The sequence below is a fragment of the Anastrepha obliqua genome, chromosome 3 (genome assembly GCF_027943255.1).
Source record: "Anastrepha obliqua isolate idAnaObli1 chromosome 3, idAnaObli1_1.0, whole genome shotgun sequence".
NCBI lineage: Eukaryota > Metazoa > Arthropoda > Insecta > Diptera > Tephritidae > Anastrepha > Anastrepha obliqua.
In genome coordinates this window covers 144,637,010-144,664,115 of record NC_072894.1, presented here as the reverse complement: position 1 = coordinate 144,664,115, position 27,106 = coordinate 144,637,010, and the positions used below count along the sequence as shown (strand labels likewise).

General features: G+C 39.2%; 2 protein-coding genes across 8 annotated transcripts in view; one reads left to right on the top strand and one right to left on the bottom strand.

Annotated features, from left to right (window-relative positions):
• The window catches only part of LOC129242563 (serine/threonine-protein kinase unc-51), a 39,380-nt gene extending 12,807 nt beyond the window's left edge, over nucleotides 1-26,573 (top strand). For 5 of the 6 annotated variants that reach the window (XM_054879274.1, XM_054879272.1, XM_054879275.1 and 2 more), the window contains exons 4-13: nucleotides 19,530-19,617; nucleotides 19,679-19,804; nucleotides 19,870-19,943; nucleotides 20,002-20,162; nucleotides 20,336-20,478; nucleotides 20,645-20,782; nucleotides 22,114-23,403; nucleotides 24,956-25,092; nucleotides 25,311-25,446; nucleotides 25,508-26,573. In XM_054879274.1, the coding sequence (XP_054735249.1) occupies nucleotides 19,530-19,617; nucleotides 19,679-19,804; nucleotides 19,870-19,943; nucleotides 20,002-20,162; nucleotides 20,336-20,478; nucleotides 20,645-20,782; nucleotides 22,114-23,403; nucleotides 24,956-25,092; nucleotides 25,311-25,446; nucleotides 25,508-25,584 (2,370 nt within the window). In that variant the 3' untranslated portion in view covers nucleotides 25,585-26,573. The remainder of the gene's footprint in view (nucleotides 1-19,529; nucleotides 19,618-19,678; nucleotides 19,805-19,869; nucleotides 19,944-20,001; nucleotides 20,163-20,335; nucleotides 20,479-20,644; nucleotides 20,783-22,113; nucleotides 23,404-24,955; nucleotides 25,093-25,310; nucleotides 25,447-25,507) is intronic. The other variant, XM_054879276.1, reaches the window with a different exon arrangement.
• On the bottom strand, nucleotides 481-16,007 carry LOC129242565 (vasorin). Of its 2 annotated transcripts, none has more exons than XM_054879277.1 (6): nucleotides 14,325-16,007; nucleotides 2,624-3,086; nucleotides 2,291-2,563; nucleotides 1,624-2,014; nucleotides 1,329-1,571; nucleotides 481-1,271 (listed from the first exon to the last, which is right to left on the bottom strand). In XM_054879277.1, the coding sequence occupies exons 1-6, from the start codon at nucleotides 14,375-14,377 to the stop codon at nucleotides 1,117-1,119; spliced, it is 1,578 nt and encodes a 525-aa protein (XP_054735252.1). In that variant the 5' UTR covers nucleotides 14,378-16,007; the 3' UTR covers nucleotides 481-1,116. The 2 variants fall into 2 exon arrangements, with proteins under 2 accessions (XP_054735252.1, XP_054735254.1); XM_054879279.1 differs by having other exon boundaries at nucleotides 1,329-1,565.
• Nucleotides 26,574-27,106: the final 533 nt, after the last annotated feature.

Sequence of the window (27,106 nt, the reverse complement as noted above, 5' to 3'; positions counted from 1 at the left end):
GTATAAATTGCCGGCTAAAATAGCTCACGCATCTCTTCGGGTCCGACGAAGTACGACCGTTGAAGGTGATATCCACCTTGTCGTTGTGCTTCGTCGGGTTCGACAGGGACCTTACGGTGAACCAGAGCTTGCTCACACCAGAGGTGAAGTTACAGGACTTCAGATGCTCTACCCATTTGGTCCGCTTATGTTGGGTGACCAGTTGCCGGATCTCCGAATTGAGATCCTTTATTCGAGGATCCGCGGGATCGGCCTGGCATAGACGGTCACGCTCGTCTTTACCCCTCTTTGCACTCACTCTTAGCTCTTAGCTGAAATCTTCCAATTTTTACCAGTAAAGAAAGCTTTTAATACACCTTATTGAGGTAGTATAGTTAAAAAGTATCGGTGTTTTAACTTCTTTATACTCTCTTTCTTAGTTCCTCAGTTAACTGTAGTCAGTTAAATCTTACGTAAATCTGATGATTTGAAAAACAATAATTCAATGATTTTTGTTCCTTTATTTTCACACAATTAATATTTTGTCTACAATATTAATATACACATATTTAGATTTTCATGTGTGAACTTCTATGAAAATGTACACGTAAACATTAATTCAACAAATATAATTATGAACTATTGCTGTGAAACTGCCATAAGTAAATCTAAGGTGTGCTACACGCGACTAGGGATCGATAAAAAAAATATGTTTGCATACATATATACGTAGTATAATATATCCGTAAACAATTTAAATCATTGGAGGAAATGTTATACCAACAATTTTTCGTAGAAATATGTGGGAATGCCGAACGCTGGTATACATGTGCAGTACCGTCATGATATTGCCCCCCCTTTCAAATGTCTGCATTAGGAATATTTTAAGTGTGTAACGGTTATAAAACTATTTACTTTCTACTTAATCCATTCGTGCCTATACAAAAAGTTCTCGTTAAACTAGAATACATATATCATCTTAAATGATTAGTATTATAAATATTTGTTCGTTCTAGGCCTTTAAAATTAAATGCCCAGTTCCCATTTGTAGGCAAGTTTCCAGGCAATTGCTTAAAATGTTTCTCCATATAAATGGAACCAAGCTTTTTATTTTACTATGTCGATTTCAAAAAATATTTAAGTTAACTTATTCAACGGTATCTCTTCGGCAGGGCGTACTTGATCCTTTGGTTCAGGTTTCCTTGTGCGACAACATTTTGTCTTGATGCCACCCACATCTTTGCGACAAATTACGCCAATTATGATGCCGACAATCGCAATGATTATGATACCTAAAAGGAAGAATATTGAATAAAATAAACTTGTCAATGAAATAAACGTTTACTTACATATAAGCAATAGATTAACCATATCCTGGGATATATGTACTTGATGGCTACTATCAGTCTCAACTGCTGATTTGACTGTGGCATTCTCAGCACGGTTGAATGCCGCACCATCTGTGCCGCTTAAAACACTAGCAGTTAATATTGAGGGCTTTGGCGTAATAAGGGGATCTTCGATTCTCGTGGTGGCTGTAGGCGCTGTCAAGTTTGAAAAGCTACTCAAGTGAGGCATCCTAGCTTCTGATGCTAAATATAATTAATGGAGTCATATACTATTTGGTCGAGTTCATTTATTTACCTTCTTTTTTACTATCCTGTTGTTTTACTACTGCTGAAAGTGTTGGGGATTTTGTTGCACCCACCTGGGCCTGTTTATTTTGAACACCAATTTCTTTGTTTATTGTTCCTCCTCTTTTCGGGGTAGCTTTAGTCGGTTCAGCCTCTGGCACATTAGTTGGTACTATCGCTATCTCCGGTGGTATGTAGGGTGGATCCGTCACCAGTGTAATACTACCATTATAAGATGTACCCAGTACTAACTCGAAGCAGCTGATTTCGAAGTGTTTAAAGCTTATGTTGTCAATAGTTTTCAGTAAATTACACAGTTCGGCAACTTTTTCTGGTTCCAATTCCGGTAGTCGCAATTTAATAATGTTTCGCAGCGGCATAAAAGCTTTTACATTGATTTGCTGTCAGAAAGACAATGGAATGGAAAACGTCAGTAAATATATTATGGGAGCTTTGGGGTAGCGTAAGCTTTTAATATAGTGTTGTCATTTGAGTTGTCAACAATTTTAAGTTCACTGTAATTTAGATATGACTGGGCATACCAATACATTTACTTGAACCGTTAAATTCAAGTATTTTAAATATTCAGGACACTTTTGTTGGTTGTAGAAAAAAAAGAAAGACAAATTGATAAATTTGATAGGTAAACAAAACTGACCACATATATATATACACACCATATTAAAATCATTGAGGTCCAGCTTCAGAGAATTTAAACTGACTAGCTCCTTGAATGTGTCGTCATATAATTGAGTCCAACTACAATTACGACAGTTAAATTTCAATAAGGCCGGCTGTATGAGGAATGGTCCATCACTTCTAAGTACTATAGAATTGTTACTTAAATCCAGTTCCCTTAGATCAGTGCCGGAAAAAGCGTTGGGCTCAACATGTGCCAATTTATTGTCAGTTATTCGAAGCCGCTGTAAATATTTTAATTCCGCAAAGGCCTGCAATATTTTTTACTTTTACAGTGACCAAAGGAATTATTATAACTGAATGAATGTTACCTCGTTATTGACCGTTTTTAGCCGATTGCCACTTAAATTGATTTCACGAACCTTAGTGATATTTGAAAAGTCTTCAGTTCGCAATTCCGCTATATGATTTTCGCTTAAATCGAGAATTAGCGTCGTGTGCGGCAGATCCTTTGGAACTTGGGTCAGTCCGGCACTGTTGCATAGTATGTGTTTGTAGTCTTCCAAACAAAGACAGACTTTAGGACAACTGGGCTCCAGCACATGATTGCTACGGGGATAATTGATTGGTGATGTACTAAAGAGAGGTTTCGCATTATTTGTAGTTGGAGTTATGCTAGCAACTGTAGAAGTAGTCATCGGTCTGGCATCCAGACTTATTTTATCGTCACTTCGATTTGTCTCATCATAGTAATCATCGTAGTCATCGGAATAATTATCGTCATATGACGAGTTGTGATTCGCGGATGTAGGAGCAGCACGCGTATGGTGTGCACTAATTAGATAAAAAAATAAATTAATAAGACAAGATAGTAGAAAGCTAATACAACAAGCTGATATAGTGCTTTTAGGATATACGAACTGAGCCTTTACTTCATATGCCTTTGCCATGAAAATGCGAGCAGAATTTTCAAAAAAGATTTCTACCTTGTAGTCCAGTCAAAAGAGACAAAAAAAATATTATATTAAATAGCCAACTAAGTAATTTTAGGAGTATGCGAGTTTATGGTTTTATTATGTAAAACCCATCACTGTGAACTTAAATTTGAGTTTTCGGGGTCGGGGGTTGTGTCCCGCGGCCGCCATCTTGGAAATAAGGGTGCAACTGGTTTTTTGCGTTTATCTCGTGAATTCCGAAAGTTACGAACATTTTGTAGATAATAATATTATCTACAACTTTCATTCAAAACTTTTTATTGTATTGTAAAATTAATAATAAAAAAGTTATAAACAAAATTACGCGAAAAATTAAGGGATGAATTGTTTTAAAGCGTAATAACTTCTTTTTTATATTGTAGGTTTTATGGAAAATATACTTAAGAGCCTTTTTATAGAGCATTCTTTTGTGAACATTTTTGTCTATAATTTTTTTTCGCTCTCTTTATTTAGTCGTATGATTTTGAGCTGCTAAGCGGAGCAACCAATACATTAGCGAAGCGCGTACATGATTACACAAGCCGACAAAATTTAACCAACATTCAGACCCAGAAACCAGACTATATATTTCCGAAGGTTTATGATGCGCTGAATCCAAATCTGGCCTCGGATTTGCTCTATCTGCTCTGGTTTTCGAGATATCCTAATCTAAAAGTGCAAAAAACACCATTTTTGCTCATATTTGAAGTTATGTAGCCTTGCAGATGTTTTCTTTCACCAAAATTAAAGGATGGCATCTTTAAATACAAGCCTTCTTTTTTCAAATGGCGTTTTGTTTGCTCAAATATCATTTTTTTTCGCAGAGATATCGCATTTTGAAATTTTCATGTTTCTAAATTTTCCTACACCTGAAAATCGGTTAAGATAACATAGACATGATATAGTCGATTACTAATTTTCTTGGGTTTGAGGGCCTGAAATATATGGATAATAGCAGTATCTTTGCCCTGTCAGTGTTATGTAAATTACCGGTCGTCTTCGTCTAGCTCATCTAACGGTAGGCCCAGGGTGTTAGATGAGTGGGTTTGTTGGGGCATGTGAAAAGGTGGTTAGTGTTGTTGTTGTTGTTGTAGCAGTATCTTCGCCCTGTCAGTGTAGTGTAAATTACCGGTCGTCTTCGTCAAGCTCATCTAACGGTAGGCCCAGGAAACTAGCAGTTTCGACGGGTTGGGTCCAGAGGGAGAGAGGTGTTAGATGAGTGGGTTTGATGGGGCATGTGAAGAGGTGGTTAGTGTCGTGCGGGGTACCTTCACATGCAGGACATATGTTTAGTATGTCGGGGTCGATTCTGGATAGGTAGGAGTTTAACCTGCTACAATATCCAGGACGTAGTTGTGCCAAAATTACGCGGGACTCTCGAGGAAGCTGGAGCTCTTCGTCTGCGATAGGTGGTGGTTGGACTCCGATAACGGCATTCGGGGGTCGGGAGCTTAGGAAGGTGGTAAGTGTCTCCCGATGAATGTCGTTAATAGCCTGTCTGTATACTGTCAGATCCTGGAGAGGTCTGTCCGTTTTGTCCTGGATCTCGTCCACGTAATTGAGGAAGTGTCTCCTGATGTGCCTGGGAGGTGGCTCAGGCTCGAGCAGGTGTCTGCATGGGTGAGGCCTACGGTGACACCCAAGCAGAAACTGCTTGCCGAGCATTTTGTTATGCTCCTTAACCGGGAGCATGTGCGCCTCGTCATGTAGGTGGTGAATAGGGGACATCAGGAGACATCCTGTCGCGGTCCTGATGGCAGTATTCTGGCAGGTCTGAAGCTTCGTCCACTGCGTATCACTGGTTCCAGGCGACCAGACAGGCGCGGCATAGTTCAGAACCGGTCGGCCTATTGCTTTGAAAGTCGACAGCAACATTTCTTTGTCTTTGCCCCAAGTGCTGCCGGCAAGCGACTTGAGGACCTTGTTGCGATTCTGTACTTTCGTTGCAATAGCGGTTGTGTGCGCCGAGAAGGAGAGCAAGCTGTCAAAGGTGACTCCCAAAATTCTGGGGTTGTTTATCGTCGGAATTGGGGTATCATCGACGTGAACCTGAAGTGGCAGCTTGACCTCCTTTGTCCAGGTGGTGAATAGGGTCGCCGTGGATTTAGTGGGAGAAAGTTTTAAGTTTCTCGCAGTGAAGAAGCGAGAAAGGCTGGCGAGGTAGTCGTTTACTTTTGAGCATAGGCCATCAATGTCATTGCCCGACGCCATTATCGTGCAGTCGTCGGCATATGAGACCAGTGAGACTCCCTCTGGTGGCTGGGGGAGTTTCGAAATATAGAAATTAAAAAGCAAGGGTGAAAGGACACCACCCTGCGGCACTCCTTGCTTTATTTTTCTTTGTTTTGAGGTTTGGTCTCGAAATACTACCGACGAGTGACGACCACTCAGGTAGTTCGCGGTCCACCTCTTCAGCCCTGGCGGGAGTGTCGACTGTAAAATGTCATCTAGTAGCGTGGCGTGGCTGACTGTGTCGAAAGCCTTTTGTAGGTCCAACGCTACTAGGACAGTCCTCTCGCAGGGGCGGTTTTGGTTGAGGCCGCGGTTTACCTGGGTGTTTATGACGGTGAGTGCCGTGGTGGTACTGTGCACTCTACGGAAACCATGCTGGTGTGGGGCTGGAGTCAGGTGTTGAGTGAGGAGTGGGAGTAGAAGGGCCTCAAGTGTCTTCACTACTGGGGAAAGGAGAGTTATCGGACGATAAGACTCCCCTTGGTTGGCGGGTTTCCCAGGCTTCAGCAGTGGGACCACTCTCCCTAATTTCCACTTATCAGGAATGATGAGAGTGGCCATAGACAGGTTGAAGACCTTTGTGAGATATTCTACTCCCGATGGACCCAGCTTTTTCAGCATCAGCATGTTTAGTCCGTCGGGGCCAATGGCTTTTGAAGGTTTCATGTGTTTGATGGCCCCCTGAACCTCGTCGCTGGTGAAAGTAAGCGGTGCACTGTTGTAGGGCAGTTTGTGCAGCCGTCTGGTGGCACAACGCTTGGATCTGTCGACCGGAGGATGCAATATAAATTGCCGGCTAAAGTAGCTCGCGCATCTCTTCGGGTCCGACGAAGTACGACCGTTGAAGGTGATGTCCACCTTGTCGTTGTGCTTCGTCGGGTTCGACAGGGACCTTACGGTGGACCAGAGCTTGCTCACACCAGAGGTGAAGTTGCAGGACTTCAGATGCTCTACCCATTTGGTCCGCTTATGTTGAGTGACCAGTTGCCGGATCTCCAAATTGAGATCCTTTATACGAGGATCCCCGGGATCGGCCTGGCGTAGACGGTCACGCTCGTTTGCCATAACGGCTGCTTCGGCTGGGAAATTGGGACGTAATTCCCGGATCCGTCCAGCAGGTATGAAGCGAGCCGCGGCGGCTGTAATCGCCTTGCGGAATGCGCGTTCGCCTGCGCGCACATCGGTGGGAGTGGGTAGGGCTGCGAAGATGTTCTCGGTAAATTCCGCGAATCTGGTCCAATCAGCTTTGTTAAAGTTGATATATGACCGGTGATCCGCGGAAACAAAATCGGCGGGTCTCTCGATCGAGATGATAATGGGCAAGTGGTCTGATGCAAGCGATAGCATAGGTCGCCAGGTTATGCTATTTATCAGACCAGCGCTAGCAATTGTTATGTCAGGCGAGCTGCTACAATTGCCCACTACCCTAGTGGGGGCGTCGTCGTTGACAGTGCTGAACGTCGAATCGTCTATCTGCTCTGCCAATAGCTGTCCCCTACGATCATTTGGCAGGCTTGAATGCCAAAGATCGTGATGCGCGTTAAAGTCACCTACTACCAATCGGTTTTCTCCCCTGATGAGCGCACCAATATCGGGGAGATATCCTGCCGGGCAGCAGGTGACAGGGGGTATATAAATATTATAAATTTCGAGCTCGGCATCGCCTGACCGGACAGCTATACCTTGACGTTCTAAGGTGTTGTCCCTGCGGTCGATGCCTTCATCAATAAGACGATACTGCACTGAATGGTGTACTATGAACGCTAGGCCACCACCGTTGTCTCGCTCGCGGTCCTTTCGGTGCACGTTATAGCCGTCCCTGGTAATCAGGGGGGAGCTAGCGTGCAGTTTTGTCTCTTGGACCGCAGCTATCTTAATTCCGAACCGATTCATGAAGTCGACTATTTCGTCAATCTTGCTCGTTAGTCCGTTGCAGTTCAGTTGCAAAAGCTTGAAGCTTCGCGGGAGGGTCGTCGTAATTCGGGGGGTGAGGGATGCGTGATGTTGTCTGCGTTGGACCTGCTGTGCGTTCCGCAAAATGGGGAGTGGCCTGATGTTGTCTGGAGGCCGCGCCACAGGGGGCGGTTGCGGGTGCAGAGCTCTGCAGCAGGGGGCAACGTAGTCGCGCGTCCACTCACGGGTGGTGTGCAGGCCGGAGCACCTCCGAAAGTGACACCAGCCACTGCAAGAACTGCATTGGACAGTTGTCAAGTTCCGAGGTACTACGGTCTGGCACACGGAGCAGACTGTGCGGGGGACCAAGAGCTGCTGGTTTGTCCCCGCACTGGGGTAGGAGCAGGAGGGTTGTGGGTTGGAAAGGGAGTCGTGTTGCTCTTGGGGGCTCCTGGCCGTTGAGGTGTTGTTAGTGGCGGCAGTATGGTGTGCCGGCACTGAAGGCAGTGTCGCCGTAGAGGCGGTGACCGCCTGTGGGCGGGAGCAACACGTGGCCACATACCTTGTGGACCACTCCCTGTGGGTCTTAAGGCCTGAACAGGTCTTAAGATGGCACCACCCGTTGCACTGGTTACACCTAACCGAGGTGGAGTTCGGGTGGAGCCGTTTGTGGCAGATGCAGCAGTAAAATACTTCAGGTCCGGGGTTGGGTTCGACGCCAGCCCGGAAGAGAAGTATTTGGAGCAAACTGGCTGCAATGAGTTGCTCCTGTGACGAAAGGTTTAGGGTAAAATACGGTGCACTAGACAGGGCTAGTGTACTGGGGCGGCAGCCCTTGGTCGGGAGTAAAAACCCGAGTCATTCCGGTAACGTAGAACCGGCTGCCATGGGAATGTGGTTAGTGGTGGTTAGTGTCGTGCGGGGTGCCTTCACATGCTGGACATATGTTTAGAATGTCGGGGTCGATTCTGGATAGGTAGGAGTTTAACCTGCTACAGTATCCAGAACGTAATTGTGCCAGGATTACGCGGGACTCTCGGGGAAGCTGGAGCTCTTCATCTGCGATGGGTGGCGGTTGGACTCCGATAACGGCATTCGGGGGTCGGGAGCTTAGGAAGATGGTAAGGGTCTCCCGATGGATATCGTTAATGGTCTGTCTGTATACTGTCTGATCCTGGAGTGGTCTGTCTGTTTTGTCCAGGATCTCGTCCACGTAGTTGAGGAAGTGTCTCCTGATGTGCCTAGGAGGTGGCTCGGGCTCGAGCAGGTGTCTGCATGGGTGAGGCCTACGGTGACACCCTAGCAGAAACTGCTTGTCGAGCATTTTGTTGTGCTCCTTAACCGGGAGCATGTTAGCCTCATCGTGTAGGTGTTGAATTGGGGACATCAGGAGACATCCTGTCGCGGTCCTTATGGCAGTATTCTGGGAGGTCTGTAGCTTCGTCCACTGGTGAAAGTAAGCGGTGCACTGTTGTAGGGCAGTTTGTGCAACCGTCTGGTGGCACAACGTTTGGATATGTCGACCGGAGGATGCAGTATAAATTGCCGGCTAAAATAGCTCACGCATCTCTTCGGGTCCGACGAAGTACGACCGTTGAAGGTGATATCCACCTTGTCGTTGTGCTTCGTCGGGTTCGACAGGGACCTTACGGTGGACCAGAGCTTGCTCATACCAGAGGTGGAGTTTGTGGGTAAGCCTGCTTGCGGTTAAGTGGGTTAGCCTGCTCGCGGTATGATAGGGGTGGTTTCTAGGGGTTAGGGCTGTGTGTGACTCGGTACCCAAAGGTTAGATAGTGCAGGGCTGTGGTGAGTCAGCACACTTATGATGTGAGACAAAATTTTAAGAAAAATAAGACTCAATTCAAGAAAATTAGTAATCGACTATATCATGTCTATGTTATCTTAATCGATTTTCAGGTGTAGGAAAATTTAGAAACATGAAAATTTCAAAATGCGATATCTCTGCGAAAAAAAATGATATTTGAGCAAACAAAACGCCATTTGAAAAAAGAAGGCTTGTATTTAAAGATGCGATCCTTTAATTTTGGTGAAAGAAAACATCTGCAAGGCTGCATAACCTCAAATATGGGCAAAAATGGTGTTTTTTGCACTTTTAGATTAGGATATCTCGAAAACCAGAGCAGATAGAGCAATTCCGAGGCCAGATTTGGATTCAGCGCATCATAAACCTTCGGAAATATATAGTCTGGTTTCTGGGTCTGAATGTTGGTTAAATTTTGTCGGCTTGTGTAATCATGTACGCGCTTCGCTAATGTATTGGTTGCTCCGCTTAGCAGCTCAAAATCATACGACTAAATAAAGAGAGCGAAAAAAACTTATAGACAAAAATGTTCACAAAAGAATGCTCTATAAAAAAGCTCTCTACAAAGTTTTGAATGAAAGTTGTAGATAATATTATTGTCTACAAAAAAGTATCTTACAAAATGTTCGTAACTTTCGGAATTCACGAGATAAACGCAAAAAACCAGTTGCACCCTTATTTCCAAGATGGCGGCCGCGGGACACAACCCCCGACCCCGAAAACTCAAACTTAAGTTCACAGTGATGGGCTTTACATAATAAAACCATAAACTCGCATACTCCTAAAATTACTAAGTTAAATCTTCTTTTGACTGGACTATTGCATTTAGCGGACTACGGATACTTATTTATTTCGCAAGATTATTCAGAATTGAATACTTTTACTACAAATACAACTGTACATGCATATATTATTGCGTACATATGTACATTCTGTCAAAAAATATCGGAAATTGTTCATTTAAAAAGTGCGTGTTACACATATTATATAATATGTCTAAATTTTTTTTGCTGGAGTGTTGGTACAACTGTCCTCGCAGTGTCCCAGAGTTTGAGCCTGACCTGTCAATTAGCTTGTTTCTGGCATTTAATTATATCAGTCAAACGCAGGTGTGCTCTGCGATTTTACCTATGGATAAAAATATCGAACAAAGGATTTGTCTTAAATTTTGTGTTTTGAACGGGATTTCGTGTGCTGAATCGTTGAAAATGTTGCACAAAGCCTATAGCGAGATTGTTTTATCAAAAGCACGGGTCTACGAGTGGTATAAGGTGTTTGCAGAGAGCCGAGAAGTTGTGGAAGATTTGCCTCGATCGAGGAAATGGTGCTGGAAAACCATCATTTAAGTTTGAGGAAGGTAGCTCGTGACCTTAGCATTTCTCACGAATCAATTCGTTACATTTTACACCATCAATTGGGCATGAGAAGTGTCGAAATTCGTTCCAAATGATTCTACGGTAAATAAAGAATATTATTTGGAAGTTATGCGTCGTTTGAGAGAGAATGTGCGTAGGAAACGTCCCAATTTGTGGAAAGAAAACTCATGGCTCTTGCACCATAACGCACCGTCTCACAAGGCTCATATTGTGAACACTTTTTTGACAAAAAACTCGACAAATATCATCAATCAATCACCATATTAATTGGATTTAGCCCCGTGTGACTTTTTCCTTTTCCCAAAACTTAAATTGCCACTTCGCGACGCCGCTTTGAGTCGATGGAGGCCATTAAGGATAATTCGCTGAAGGAGTTGAAGAAGATATCTTCATACGCGTTTAAAAGGTGCTTTCATGACTGGACTAATCGTTGGCATATGTGTATTACTTCGAATAGAGCTTATTTTGAAGGCGAAAAAATAAATTTTGATGATTAAACAATTATTTTGCGGTTTACTGAACAGTTCCCGATACTTTTTTGACAGAATGTATGTACATATGTATGTATGTATGTTAGGGGGGTGGGGAAAGTTATAAATATGTTAAAGAAATGTATGTTTCGTGCAGGAAATCATAAAATTTCGTTATTTATTACTTTGCTATCTTTTGTGGGATTGGGATTGTTTTCACACAAGACACCCTATCCTTTGCGAAGCTTCAATTTTTCTTATCGCTCTATTGTTAACGAAAGATATGCCTTTCGTGTAAAGCTTTTATTAAATTAAAATTATGGTTATTGAAATTAGATGGTTTCACGCCTTAGTATTTTATTATCAAGTTTTGGTATGTTTGTACATATATACATATCTGATCTAATTCTTCACTGCTCACACCTTTCACGTTTTCTTGCACTTCACGTGCTTCTTTAATACGTACATGCACTCACGTCATCACTTGATTTTTTTTAGAACATTAACTCTTATATGACGAACGAAAACGAACGTAATTGTATGCTACTAAATTCACAGCACAGACGACCACTAAGCGTTTGGTATTATCATTAGGTTTTTCTTGTGTATTCATACTACCCTGCTCACATTTGTTTATATACACACTACATATATTACCACTACCGTTGACTTTGGTCACCCAGTCTTCTGGTGCTCACACTCACCAAAGTATGGTAGTCCCTTTCCGTTGCCCGTAGGATACACAAAATTGAGCAAAACTTATCACGTAGAAAACAACTGCGTCCTTTCGTTATCGTTCATAATACATCGGTTTGTGTGTGTTTGGTTGTATCGACACAATGTTGCCATTGATATTTTTGCATACACACTTTTACACACATCCTCGTTATCGGTTACTATTTTTCAATGTACAATATGCCAAATTCAAAAACCACTAAATGCAAATAGTTCTTTATCTATAATTAACATTAGTCAACATTGCTTTTAAGTTATTTTAATAAAAATTAGTATTTTTTTACACGCACACATATAAGCTGCTGGACAGTAAATGCATGAGCGTGTCGCCGTAGCTTTAGTTTCATCGTGTCAGCTGATACGGGCGTACGTTTACGTTGGTGAGTGTGAGCACCATTCCTTCTTATAAAAGTTGAAATCTCTTTGTAAGAGAGCATAACATACGAGTATGTACGAGTATATACATACGTAAACAAAAATGCTTTTGAAACTGTTACTACCGTTACTTCTTCAAATAATCTTTAGCGATATATGTTCTTTCAATTAAACATTGTAAAAGGAAAAGTCATGAAGAAGACAAAAGACTAGGCAGTAAAGTTTTGACTTGTTTGCTTGTAATGAAGGTGGAATGTCATCGCCTGACATCTGTATTAAATTAATATATCGCACTTGTTACGTTAAACCGTAACAACTCAAAATCTGAACATTTTCAGTAGAGACGAAAAACTGTTTCCGTAAATATAAATAATATATTACAAGGAGAAAAATATGTAATTGCACGAAAATATCATTAAAAACAATATAACGGTTGTTTCATTCTTATTTGTTTAGTAGTTGCGCTAAAATAAAAAATTTTTGAGTTGTTACTCTTTTCCTGAAATTTTTTTATACACTTGGTGGTATATTTTAAACAAACCGTTTGGTTGTAAACAGGCACAATTCAAAATGTTACACTTTATGTGACACAAATTTGTTCAAATACTTGGAGACAACTAAAAATGTAACTCTTTAGTTGAGACAAAAGAAGCCATTCTGAAAACAAAGAGAGGGTCATAACGGGTTTTTTAACGAAAGACTAGACAAACCACTAAACGATTTTTACAGTGGGTAGAGAAGACCACTGTACATTGTTTTCTTGCAAAAAACTAAAATTTGGAAATTTTGAGTTGTTACGCTTTAACGTAACAAGTGCGATATGTTAATGTTGATCAAGTTGTAACAAAACTTTTTTGAGAGAGTAAAGGTTCTAATGGCACCAAACGCTGACAGAAGTCCGATCAGTAACTAATGAAAGAACCAAACAACTCTATTAACACATAAATAGTAGGTTCTACGTGGGTTCTGATAGATAGTTCGATGCTGGATTTTTCAGCCATATGCGCACCATGACAGCAGGGTTCTGGAATGGCTAGCCTGCTCGGAGACTGGAATCATATAGAAAGTATTTGTTTATAAGATATGCTGGTATAGTTTTGACCCAATGAAATAGTTATTTTTTTACAAAACAAGTAAAGTTGAAGTGTGCACCTTTAAAGGGTGTATGGGCCCACATTGTATTCTGGCGCCGTCAAGTGATTATGCCAGCTCATTGGTCGTGCATATGCTCGTGGAGTGATTACACCAGCTATTGGGATAATATAAAAATGAGTTTGGTAATACCAGAACATTCTGAACTTAGCTAATAAACATTACATAATAAACATTGCTTGATATGAGTTCTAAAACAAACAAAACCCTTAAAAGTTCCAAATTGCACACATTTTACTTTTATTTGTAACGAACATTGTATTTGTAAGTGTGCTGGTGCGCACAGGATGGCTGGCCTTATTGACGTTGTATTTCGGCAGTCAATTTCAAATTTCCTTAATTTTCATTCATAACTTTACGAATAAATTTGTAAAGCTCACATTTTTGTGAAATTTTGAAACTTGCACAGCTCTGATTATAAGTCGTTCAAAAATCATAAATACCAAATTTCTTTGAATTCTTCCGAATGCTCAGTTATCAACTAATTACCTAACTACATGTTTATGATTAATCGCGCTCTACATACATATATAGTAAAACCACAATATTTTTTGTTAGCTGTTTAAAGTCCATTTCGTTTCATTCGTGTGACAACAACATTTTAAATGCCACCATAAAGTTTCTCAATGGGTTGGATAAAAGCACAAGTGATTACATTTCACTTTAAATTTAAAATTGTGAGATATGCATTTGTGTGTCAGACGCTGAGTTTGTTAGGCATTCCGGATTTAATCGAATTCTAAGAGTACTTTGCACTTTGAAACGTATAAGCTTTTTTCAAAAGCTATGCGATTTTGCTAAATTCTGGTTGAATTGGAGTGATTTGATATAAAATAGAATGAGAAAGAATAATGACATTTTATAAGTAGACATTTAAAGGGAAAAAAATATAATCAATTGAGACATGCATTAATGCTCTTTAAAAAGAACTACATAATAAAAGGGAACAATTCCATAACCGTTAAAAGTAAGGTGTCGCATCATTCGCGTTGTTGGGTTTTCAGTAAAAAAATTAAGATATTAGTAAAACATTTCAAGTTTACCTTACGCTGAGAAAGATTATCAGGAGTAGACCAAAGTTGTAATAAATGTGCATTTTGTTCGGAAATAACAACAAAATTTTTGACTTTAAAATTAGTACTTTCAGGCACTTAACGACTGTTTATTTTCTATTTAGATGGCATCAGTTTGTGAATATTTTATTCTTAGATATTTAAAATTAGTGTTTTTTTATTTGGTTAAATACTTTGTTTTGAGTCATATAGTTACATAGTACTATGTGTTCACTTTGGCATTTGTTGTATATGTTTGTTTTTGTTCATTATTTTAGTTAAATAGTTTTTTATTGCGGTGTGTTTTGACGCAAATTTTAAAGTCTGAGCTTACTTTTTTGGAAAGCGTTTTTTTAATTTCGGAACTAGTTTTTGGTTTCTTTTTTCAAAATATTTTATTACACCTCAGGTACCGTTGTAGCCGTTTCGCACGATTTCCACACTTGAAGTAGGCTAAATTGGCCAACATGTCGAGTTTAGCGGATGACCGTTCTGCTCCAATCAGCGCAAGTAAATGGCTAGTCTCTTTCTTTAGTTTACTACCAGAATATGCTCTCTTTTTATGCCAAACCTGTTCTCTGTTAGTCATCATGTGCGTTAAGAGTGAGGAATTATTTGAGGTTTGGAGTTACTGACATCTTAATTTTTAGCTTTCGTTTGCTGCACACTTTTTTGCACTTTGTGAATAAACTCTTTTTGAGTCATCTCATAAAATTTTATCTGAACTTTGGCCTTCGTATTTGAATGTTTTTGGTATTGTAACACCAATATTATTATTATTTACAAACTTTACTATAAAATAGTATTTATTTGCAACCAACTGTATATCGTATGCCTATATAGTAAAACTTTATTTACATGAAACCAGATGTAGTTATTAATCATTGATTGTTTTACATATGTATGTTCACTGTATATGTAATTGTTAAAATTTTTCGGTACTTATGCGTAACAATGCGGGCTAAAACCGGCAGTTGCAATTTGTGTATGTATGTATGTAGATGACACTCGAAAACGTCAACAACTTTAGCAAGGCAGAAAGTACATTTCTTTTTAAAAAGAAAATAAGTGTTCTCAGCAATTTAAATTATTATCTCCATATTTGATTCACACACATTTATAAAACAAAATATGTACATATGCATGTGCACGTACCAATCGTACACTGTTTGTATAGGTTGGTTGCCTTCATTATCGCCATTACGCTGTCGATCACAAAATGTTAACCTTTGAACGATTCAAGTGATTCGATTAAGGCTTTGCTTCTGTTTTTATAGATTCTTCGTGTAGTTGTTAGGCACAATACGAAGCATGTATATATATTAATAGTTCCCGGTGCTTTTTTACTCAGTTGCACTTTTCCACATTAATATTTTACTTTAGCTTATTTCAATTTTCTTATTAGTGCACCGATTTATTAAACAGCTTCTACGAGTATTTACGTCAAAGCAAAGGTGACTCAGTAGGTTTGTAGGTTATATACATCGTTTCATTATTTTACTGTGACGTTTCGATTGCTGTGCAGATTCATTAACTAAGTGATTGCTTCGTCGATAGCAGAGCGGTTGAATGTCATTTCGACAAATGTCTATCGTCTTTCGTTTCCCAAACCAACCATGTCAGCAAACCCTACCACACTAAACTGTTCAATTTGAGCGCAGAGCAATCACTGATTTTGTTATACAAGCTTTTTGTGTTGAGAAAATAATAGTTGGAGAATTTTTGACTGGGAAAACAAAAAGAGAGAGAAAGAGCACTTGCTTAGTTGAGAGAAATAGTGCTTCAGTGTTGCCAAGCTTTTCGTTTGCCCATAAAATACTTAGGCACACGCCATGTTATGCACAATTTTTAGTTTCACATTTAGTAATGCAAATTTAAAATGAATATTTCTTCAAAATAAAATCATAAATTTTTTTATCACCCGAGTGATAATAATTTCGTCTGCAGTTTGTTTCCTTTTACAAAATTCATTAAATGAAGATTATTATTAATTTCTATTATTATTATTATTATTCTCTTATGCACGAATCTTATTTATTTTTGAGAATTTATTTACAAGTAGTTGCGTTAATTGGAGATGTTTGTAAGGTCTTTCAGGTATTTTAATTATTAGTTATTGTTGTTGTAGCAGCATAAACATTCCCCATACTTACATACGGTGAATGCTGCTGGAGTGACAGTCCTTGGCCGGATATAAATCCGGGTCGTTTCGGTAACGTAGAACCGACTGTCGTGGAAACTATAATTATTAGTTATTGTTGTAGTTGCTAATAGCACAAAGCAGTTTCCAAAACTGTATACTATTGCTATTTTATAATACATTTTTTTCTGCTCTGCGCAAGTTGGCCCTGTATATATCACTTCCGGCTTTTTAAATCAAACCTTAATGCTCCCGTTGCATATGTACGCGTACTTACCTACACATGCACACTTTCAATTGCTATCTTAACCTTTCATGCATTGTTTTAAATTTTGTTTAACAATTTTCTGTTTAGTTAAGGAGAGATAAGCGTTTATTGATAGTATCTTCAGCTCGTCTTATTAAAATGCAGGTTACCAGTGCATATTTAACATAAATTTTTCGAATATTTTTCTCTTCAATTGTTTTTTTAAGAGTGAAAAGGCTAAGTTATGAAAATTTCTATTTACTCAATTGATGCCCATTTGTTGGTTGCCCTATTGTAGAATATGGAAAATATGCAATGTATACCCGTACAAATCTTTAAATATTTGCTGCAAAGAAATTAAAAAAAACACAAGTGACAAAATATACGAGGGTTGTTATACATATTATATATTTGGCCCAATAATGGAAAAATGGCATTGGTGGTTGAAAATGGTTTTATTATTTTTCAAAATATTCTTCATAATAATCAATACACTTTTACATTCCTTTGAACCAGTTTTCGAAGCACTCTGTCCAGTCGCGTTTCAGGGCGTTTTTTCAATTGTGTGGTTTCCAACGCGAACAACCCTTTTTATCACAAGGTGATCATCTCACGTTATGTGACATGACGATCTTGCTCAATAATTCATTGATAATTTTTGGCACAACAACTGATTTTGGACGACCTTCCCGGAATTCGTTCGTGAGCGAACAGCGACCACGAGAAAATTCATTGTAACAGTCTTTTACAATGCTAAAGGAAAGTGCTTGTTTGTCGCCGTATACTGATTTCAATTCATCGATGCATTCTTGTCTAGCTAAACAACGTCGAGAATTGTAAAAGATAATAAATAGCTCGAAAATGGTTCCCGGTATCGTTCCATATTTTGCCGAGATGAATTTTTTAACCCGCTGTAAACAACACTAATGGCGCTCACACATCAAAATATTCTAACTGCGTTCATGGTAAAATATAAGAAACTTTCCAATGGAAACGTAAACGCCTTAAAACACCAGAAACTCCCAAAGTTCGAAATATAAATAGCAAACCTCGTAATATTAAAATCGCTTGAATTATTTGTTTCTTTTAATGCGGTAGATTCTTTAATATAAAAGTTTACACAATTCTAGTTCGGAGTTACATTAAAACTAAAATGAATTGTCACTTGGCTCATCTTTTTCTCTTGATTTGACTTGTACAGATTGCATATTTGTACCCCAACTGACTTAGTGTTTACAATTATTCGTATTGGCGCCAAGGTCAGCGGATGCTGTATTACGATTGTATAATATGTTCATGCTTGCATGTCCGTAGAGCAGGCCAACGTTCATTGTACCAAGTAACCGCCCACAAGCATATAAGCGGAAAGCGACGGCACTTAATTCTTTGACTTCGTTGCGACAATTTAATTTTTTCGCATTGGCGCAGATTTCTTGCATATCTATTGTAATTGCAAATTTCTCACCTCCAACGTTATTCTGGGGAATTCTTTGTTATGGTTTTTTACTTCTTGATACTAATTTTCTAATAAAGCAGTGTGCAATTCAAGTGCATGAGATGAAGTCGACAACTTATTGATATTTGTATATATGCACATTAGGCCGGGTCGATTTGTGGGGAGGCAAAAAAATCGCCCATTGCTCTGTGAAAATCATATTCTAGGGATCAAAATAAGAAACTTTGCCGAAGGAACCATACCTCTAAAACGAATTCTGATGTCCCCCAATTTGGGTCGAACTTTTAGTGTCTTTTGTGGGGAGGCAAAAAAATCGCCCATTGCTCTGTGAAAATCATATTCTAGAGATCAAAATAAGAAACTTTGCCGAAGGAACCATACCTCTAAAACGAATTCTGATGTCCCCCAATTTGGGTCGAACTTTTAGTGTCTTTTGTGAGGGGGCAAAAAAATCGCCCATTGCTCTGTGAAAATCATATTCTAGGGATCAAAATAAGGAACGTTGCCGAAGGAACCATACCTCTAAAACGAATTCTGATGTCCCCCAATTTGGGTCGAACTTTTAGTGTCTTTTGTGAGGAGGCAAAAAAATCGCCCATTGCTCTGTGAAAATCATATTCTAGGGATCAAAATAAGAAACGTTGCCGAAGGAACCATACCTCTAAAACGAATTCTGATGTCCCCCAATTTGGGTCGAACTTTTAGTGTCTTTTGTGGGGAGGCAAAAAAATCGCCCATTGCTCTGTGAAAATCATATTCTAGGGATCGAAATAAGAAACTTTGCCGAAGGAACCATACCTCTAAAACGAATTCTGATGTCCCCCAATTTGGGTCGAACTTTTTAGTTTCTTTTCTCATGTAAAGGCCAAAAATGGTGATATTTTGAAATGATTGTGTGGGGAACCCCCCAGGGGAGTTCCAGGGGGTGTGCCACTGGCATGGGTGGATCGGCCGTCCAAAGTTAGTGGGGGTCGGTCATACATTTGGGCTCGATTGGAGCACTCTAAATGGGTCAAAGTGGGATTTTTCGTTCGACCCAAATTGGGGGACATCAGAATTCGTTTTAGAGGTATGGTTCCTTCGGCAAAGTTTCTTATTTTGATCCCTAGAATACGATTTTCACAGCAATGAGCGATTTTTAAATCGACCCGCCCTAATGCACATGTATGCACATAAGTATTCGCGAAACGTTCGCCCATTTAATACTTTAATGTTGACAAGTGGTGATTTGGGCTATTTGTGGATTGTGCGATGAGTTTATTTTTAGTTGAGACATTTTAAAATACTCGTAAATTTATTCACCTACTCTTATGTTATTCCACAATGTTAAAATATGCGTCTCTATAATTACAGTACTGCAATGGCGGGGACTTGGCAGACTATCTTACTGTAAAGGGCACTTTGAGTGAGGACACTGTCAGACTCTTTCTCATACAATTGGGTAATTTCATACACAAGTAACATGAAATAAAAAATATAACGTTTTTCTCGTTCTTTTAAAGCTGGCGCAATGAAAGCACTTTATACTAAAGGAATTGTGCACCGTGATCTCAAACCACAGAATATTTTGCTATCGCACAATTATGGCAAAGCATTGCCTGCTCCATCGAAAATCACTTTGAAAATAGGTATGGTTTTGCACTTGAATTATCTCAAAATGCAACTGCTAAAATCTTTATATTTGTCGCTGCAGCGGATTTTGGGTTTGCACGCTTCCTAAATGACGGCGTTATGGCGGCCACGCTTTGCGGCTCACCAATGTACATGGTAAAAGACAATTTGTTGTTTAAAAATAGTAGTTTTAAATATGTTTCTTTATTTCTAGGCACCTGAAGTTATAATGTCCTTGCAATACGATGCTAAAGCTGATCTCTGGTCTTTGGGCACTATTGTTTATCAGTGCCTCACTGGCAAGGCCCCATTTTCTGCACAAACTCCGAATGAGTTGAAGGGTTACTATGAAAAAAATGCTAACTTGGCACCAAAGTAAGCACTTGTACATGCACTGATATACATAACTGCGTACTTACTGTTTCCACTTGGAGTTTTTATTTCAAATGAGTTTTTTGCCCAAAACACTCGTAATATCATTTTTACTGATTCATAATCTTTCATTCATTCGTTCCGCCATTTATACATTTTACTCTGTTGTCTCACAGAATATCCAGTGGGGTCTCGCCCGATTTACGCGACTTACTGTTGGGCTTGCTACGGCGCAATGCCAAGGACAGAATTTCATTTGAGAACTTTTTCAGTCATCGTTTCTTGCAGGGTAAAAAAATCATCACCTCTGTTTCGCCCAGTAAGTTAAAAAAAACATACGAACTCGAGACTATTATAAAAAGTTTCGTAATGCTTATATAAATACATACATATGCATAATGTATATGTATGCGCCTGTGTTATTATATAAAAAAAAAAGAAATCATTTGAGTAATAATTTGAATAATGTTTTGAATATGTTTTAGCTGATGTTCCCCCGCAGTTGTGTTTGGATACCACTCCGCAAGCAAAAACGAAAACTACCCATCAACAACTTCAACAATTGCAGCAAGGTAGCGAGGTCGAGGTTGAGGCTACTGCAGCTCAACAAGACGAGAACGCTGGTAATTATAGGCCCTTATTATGAGCAACATTCGATCTTCGACTGTAGTCGAAAGTGCTGATCGAACGAATTTTTATTTGGTATTATGGTGCTCATTCGTTGAAGAATAGGACTATTGTGAATTTCGATCGCTGGACCCATTTACAATAGATAATTTTTCTCAGCTGATACAGCAAATCAAAATAAAAGAAAAACCGATTGTGTTGAAATTCTTTGCTAACAACATTTTTAAAAGTTAAAAAAAGTATTTTTTGTGAAAATAAGTACAACGGAGTTGTGGTTCGACGATTCATCGGACGATGAAAGATTAGTGAACTAGCTAGAAGTAGAAAACAGTTGAGGGGCGCATCCAACTCCCTAGAAATGGTTTTTATAGAACTTTAGATTATCTAAAGAGGCGTTTATGAACCTACTGTCCAGTACAGAAAACCAGTTGCAGCAGTGCACCCGAGCCAAATCCATTCCAAATATGTTAAAGCTAGACACAGTTCTGCGATTTTGTGCTCAGGGATCGTACCAATTGAGTATTGGTAATGAAGGTATGCTAGGACTTGCTCAACCCACTGTGTACGATGATGCTGAAGATATTGAAGTGGAGTCAAATAACGGAGAAGTAGAAAACATAAGAAATGAAATTTTGAGAATATTATAGAAAAATCTAAAAAGTATTAAATAGAAACCTTTACGCCACATTTTCTGTTTTATTTTTGTTATAAATTTTCTTTATTCAATTATTCGTCATTCGAAAAAAATATGTATTTCAGTTCCTCTACGTATTTCAGCCCATACCTACCAAGGGAAAATAAAAATGTATTTCTATAAACATCACAAAAAAAAAAAACCATTATTAAGCTTAATCCATTTTGTTGCCGTTCTCACTGGTGCTCCCAAGCAATTCAGCTCTGTCGTAAATTCCTCCCATTTTTTTGCTGCTAGAACTTTGGTGCAAATCCCTTTTGCGAATTGTGGATTCGCCTTTCTAATTATTGTTTGGTACTCACGACTTTCGACCTGCATAAAATTAACAAAATTAGTATATATTTATTATTTGGTTACTATAAAACCATAAATAACCGCAAACAACTTACACTTTAACAAGTTTTCCCACAATACGCTACACGATCGAAAGCAAAATTGCATTCGACTCTAAATTCGGTAAACAACGAAAATTTCGATAGGGTTGCACCGCTCATAATACCAAATTGACATTCGATTTTCGATCTTCGACAACCAGCGAATATCGAAGATCGAATGTAACTCATAATAGGGGCCATATTCTTTAGCCAAGAAAGTTGTTCAGCTTCTCAAATGGATTCTCATGTATATTTTCAGTTTCAGTTGTGGAAAATCCAGCCATCTGCGCGACTATTACGAACGTAGGTGTGCTTTGTGATAGCGAGAATAATAGTGTTTCATCTGGCTCACCAGAGGACTCAGATGACTTTGTTCTGGTCCCTAAGAATCTCCCAGAAGATAAAAATGTCATTGAATATGAGAAGAAGTACGAAAAACGTACACATGGTAAATTAAATAAGCCTAAACGTTACTCTCTTCCTCAAACCAGGCACTCAGCCGCATGTCAAGTGGCTCAAACAACAAATCAATCAAGTCCACCACGCCCAAGCAGTCTACCCATATCGGAACCTAAGCCAGTTCCTGCACCAGCTCGCCGATTTTCATCAAACACAGGCAATGCTGTCGGTAACAGTGCCGATAGTGACAGAGCTCAACGCACGCGTTCTAATAATTCGAATGATATTGCACTGGCATCGTCGCCAAAACAAGCGGCTGTCGGCATGAACGGACAACAATTTCCACGTTCACAGCCGATTAGTGTCAAGCAACGCGCGGAACATCGCAAGACTAGCGTCAGCAGCGATATTAATTCCATTTCACCGCCAGCGGTCCAGTTTGCCATTGGTACACCGCCTGGACGTCGGCGATCTGCCTCCGGTAGCTCATTATCGGAGACGCCACCACCAAGTGCGCCATGTACTTGGCAGGTAAGCCCCGGTACACAGACGCAATCTCCTCTGCGGCGGTCAGGTCATAGTTCACCGGTTCTTCCGTCTGCATTAGCTAAATTACCTGCACTGGGTAGTCCTACATTGATTGTTGGTCCCGGTTCTGTGGGTTCGCTGGGTTCCGGGTCTGGTGGATCCGAAAATAATAATCATCACGTATTGGGTCCGCGTGCGTTTACGCTACCGGAGTTAGGTGCCACGGGGGGTTTGCAAAGCCTGTTGGATACAGCTAGCAGTCGCGTCACCGGCGCGGAAGGACATCAACTTCACACGTTCCATGCACCTGAATTGTCGGAAGAGACGCTTATGGACCGCGAGCATAATGAGACACTTTCGAAGTTGAACTTTGTTTTGGCACTTACCGACTGCATACAAGAGGTTGCAGACTCACGTTGTGCACCACTTTCGGCATTAATGGCTGTAGGTGCCACTTTTAATGACCCGCAGACCATACCGCCACATGCACCGGAGCATTGCAAACGGGCTGAGCGGTTGGTGCTATTGGTACGTGCTCTGCAGCTTCTCTCGAGTGGCTTGAACTTGGCATCCCAACAGTTGCGATGTGGAAATCTTAAGCCGTCATCAAATGTTAAAAACGGTGAGTAAACTACGTGAATATTGAGTGGTATAAATACCTAAAGAAGATGCTAATCCAAATGAAAAATTAATGCAATATGTAAAAAACAAGCACAGTCTTTCTAAAAGAAGCGTGACCGGCAAAATTCAAACTTAGAGTTCCGTTATAAAAAACTTTAAACGCTGTTAAATGGGCGGTATCATTTTCGCAATACGCGTAGAGCAATTTGTTAGTTTTGTGAGAAATTTAGAAAGTGTACGTTGTTTTTTGAAAATTACAATAGTTCCTCGCATGAAAAACGACTTGAAGCAGTGTTCCTATGTACACACCCAATAGGTCCAAACGAATAATGTCACGTTAGTCTGCAGCAAAATATTTAAAGAAGTCGAAGACATTCATAAATAAATGGGTGCAATGGTATACCGAAGTTACAAATCTTGGCGACCTCCCCTGACGAGATGAAGAAGATATTGAGTCGATATAACACCTCCTCTGTGAATGCCGGGCACTTCAAAGAGGCCGTGTCAAATATCTTGGCGATTACATTGAAGAAATACTTGCATGGACTAAGGCAAGTTTAGAACGAAATTCAGCGAACGTAATATTCACGGGTGAATCTTCATTTTGGGGGAATTGTCATATACGTCGGTACTGGTGTTCTGCTGATAATTGACAACTTCAACGAAATGTTAAACAACCGAAAAAGGATTTGGCCGCCAATTTGAATGCAGTTTTGGTGAATAAAATTTTCCAAAAAGCATAATTGCAATCGGCTTCGCAAAACAAGGAGCAAATATGCAACTTACTGGTCCTGAGCCTTTCTGTGGACTCACGAAAAGCCACATTAATGAATTCCTCAGGAAATGGGAAGAAAGGAAATTTGCTGCACACTGGCTAAATTGTGCCGGTCAGCGTCAAGCCAGACAATTTCTTAGTCCCAACAAAGGAATATCAGACAAGCTACTCTCACTAAACAGAGTAGATCTGCGTCTTCTAACAGGATACCTCACAGGTCACTGCAGCCTGAGGTATCATTTAAATAACATTGGTCTATCAGAGACCAATGTCTGCCGCTTTTGCGAAATGGATATAGAAAGCTCAGAACATGTGCTTTGTGAATGTCCTGCGCTGGGCAGACAAAGACTTCACCACCTTGGTGGTATCGTAGTATCTCCATGTAATCTTTGGAACAACAAACCCACAATAGTGCTAAAATTTATAAAAAGCCTTAAACTCTAGGGTTACAAAATAGGTCTTGCACAATAGATCAACTCTGGTCGCAGTGCGTAATGGCCTTCTAATAATAATAATAATTGCAATCGGCTGCGAAGCCGACTAATTCCACAGCGTGCGCAGAAATGAACACAAAGTATGACTTAAAGATGTGCAGTCATTAAAGCTAATGGTGGTGACTATATATTTTACTGAACTTATTGCGTGTTATAAATATTATAAGCCCATACAATGCAGTTTGTCAGAATCGAATTACTCAATTAGTTTCCAAGTTATGGCAGTCATGCTTCCATTAGGCACACAGTATATTTGATGGAATTTTTTATTTCTTTTTATGTAGCTCTGCTGACAATGAACTCCAAATATCGTTCAATTCTATCCGAGTCAAAGAAATTAAATGGTTCTGGCTTGCTGCAAAAAGCTAATGCATTCAACATTACAGCTGACAAGATCCTTTATGATTATGCTTTAGATATGGTGAGTAGGCACAAGACTGGGTTTAAGGCTCTACACGAATGTGAAAGGTTCTACAATTAAATAAAAAATTACGAATTTTAAACTGTCTGGAAGTGGAGTTATATACCCTTCTATGTGTAGAAATTGTAGACCATTGTATTTGTAGACATTGTATAAGTTTGTGAGCGTTTTATTTTTGGAGAAATTAATTCCGTTCATTTTGTTTTATTATCCGATAGTGTCAAGCGGCCGCTTTGGATGAGTTGCTAAGTAACACAAAAAATTGCTTTGAACGCTACAATACGGCACACATCCTGCTGCACTCGTTGGTACAGAAATGCAACCATCCACAGGACAAGATGTTACTGAATAAATGTATAGCTGTGAAACAATTTTCAATTAAGAAGGCTATATATATTTATTTTGCTCTTTCTAGATCGCGATGCAGTTGAGAAGCGTTTAAGTATTTTACAGCAACAAGGCTATATATATGTGACCGACGAAAACTCTTAAGGTTCCGAACGCAGAGCTTACGGTTAATTTTTGAGCCCATAATTTTTCGATCATGAGTCAACAAATTCCGGACCTTGCGATACATTGTCTTGCTGTAATTGAAAATTATTTTAAGTAAAAAATTATTTAACCAATGTTTTCCATTACCCTTGTTTGCACGTGTGTGTCATTGGAAAGATGGACCACGAAATATATTCATGTATACATTTTAAACAGTACACTCTCCGCTTTTCTAAAAGTCGACTTTATTTTAAATCTTTTCGTCAATGCACTTGATGGAGAGGGTAAAGATATGGATGTGTTCGAGCCACGCAATAATTATCGCGATCTTGTTACTTGCTTCATACTCTTGTGCTAATGCTGAAGTAATAATCTGCTGATATTTGAAAGAGTTGGAAAAAAGTATGGAATAGTTGATGAGAGATATATCATATATGCATATTGGCCATGTTTAAACATGTTTTACATTTTAATTTAGTTTGCATTTTTCAACCCAGTCCTCTGCCCAAATAATCGATTTCTTATTCAAACGAAACTAATCTTTTAAGTCCATCGACAACTGGCTAACAACAACCAATAATACAAACCATTTTTCGTGCTCCATTCCAGAAGCGCAGTGAATGTTTTTGTCTCGCGCTTGTTTTGCTCTTGATGCCCTACAGATTATCCAAGTGTGAAGTTACCAATGTGGCTGTAGTTTTTGCTTAAAACAAGATACTATCTTACAAAACGGGACACAATTTGCAATTATTGAAGCTTGAACGTAACCTACCTTAGTTCATACACATTTTGTGTTTTAGAAAGCTCCTCCGTGGCTAATGTTATTATGAATAACATTTTGAACTCTAAAGTGCTCGCGCTTGAACATTTTGCCGACCGCGAGAAGTTGTTTAAAATTCAAAAATGTTTACGTAATTTTGCCAAAGTATTACTATTGTCCAAAACTGGAAAAGTTGAATAAATGTTTTACAATCTGTTTTATAAAATAATTTAACATCGGTCTATTTTATTATATTAAAAATATCATTTGTGGAAGTGTTGGCAAAGGCAAAATTTTCGTAATGTTGTCTTAATATGTGATGGTTTTTTTCGGGGAAAAAACACTATAAAACAGAAAATGTATAACTATTAATATTTGCACGCAAAATGGTCATTTCTTTCTTAAAATTTCAAAAGAAATTAGTTTCTAAGGGGGTTTGTTTTTAAAATTTCTTGTATATTTGAAACTTACAGCTAGCTTTTATGAATTATTAATTTAAAAGTTATTGCTCCATATATTATACATACATACATACATATGTACAATTATTACTGAACACAGCTTATTAAAAACTAGTATGTTATGCATAAAAAGCCCCAGAAAAAATACTTGATCAAACTCTAAAACAAACAATGCATAACTGCAAACCTTGAATATTTTTTTATCACAAAACGAATGCCATTAAAGTTTAAGTTTTCACAATTTGTATGCCATTGTTGATATATAGAGTTTTATCAAGTCTTAATTGCTCTCCTAAATGTA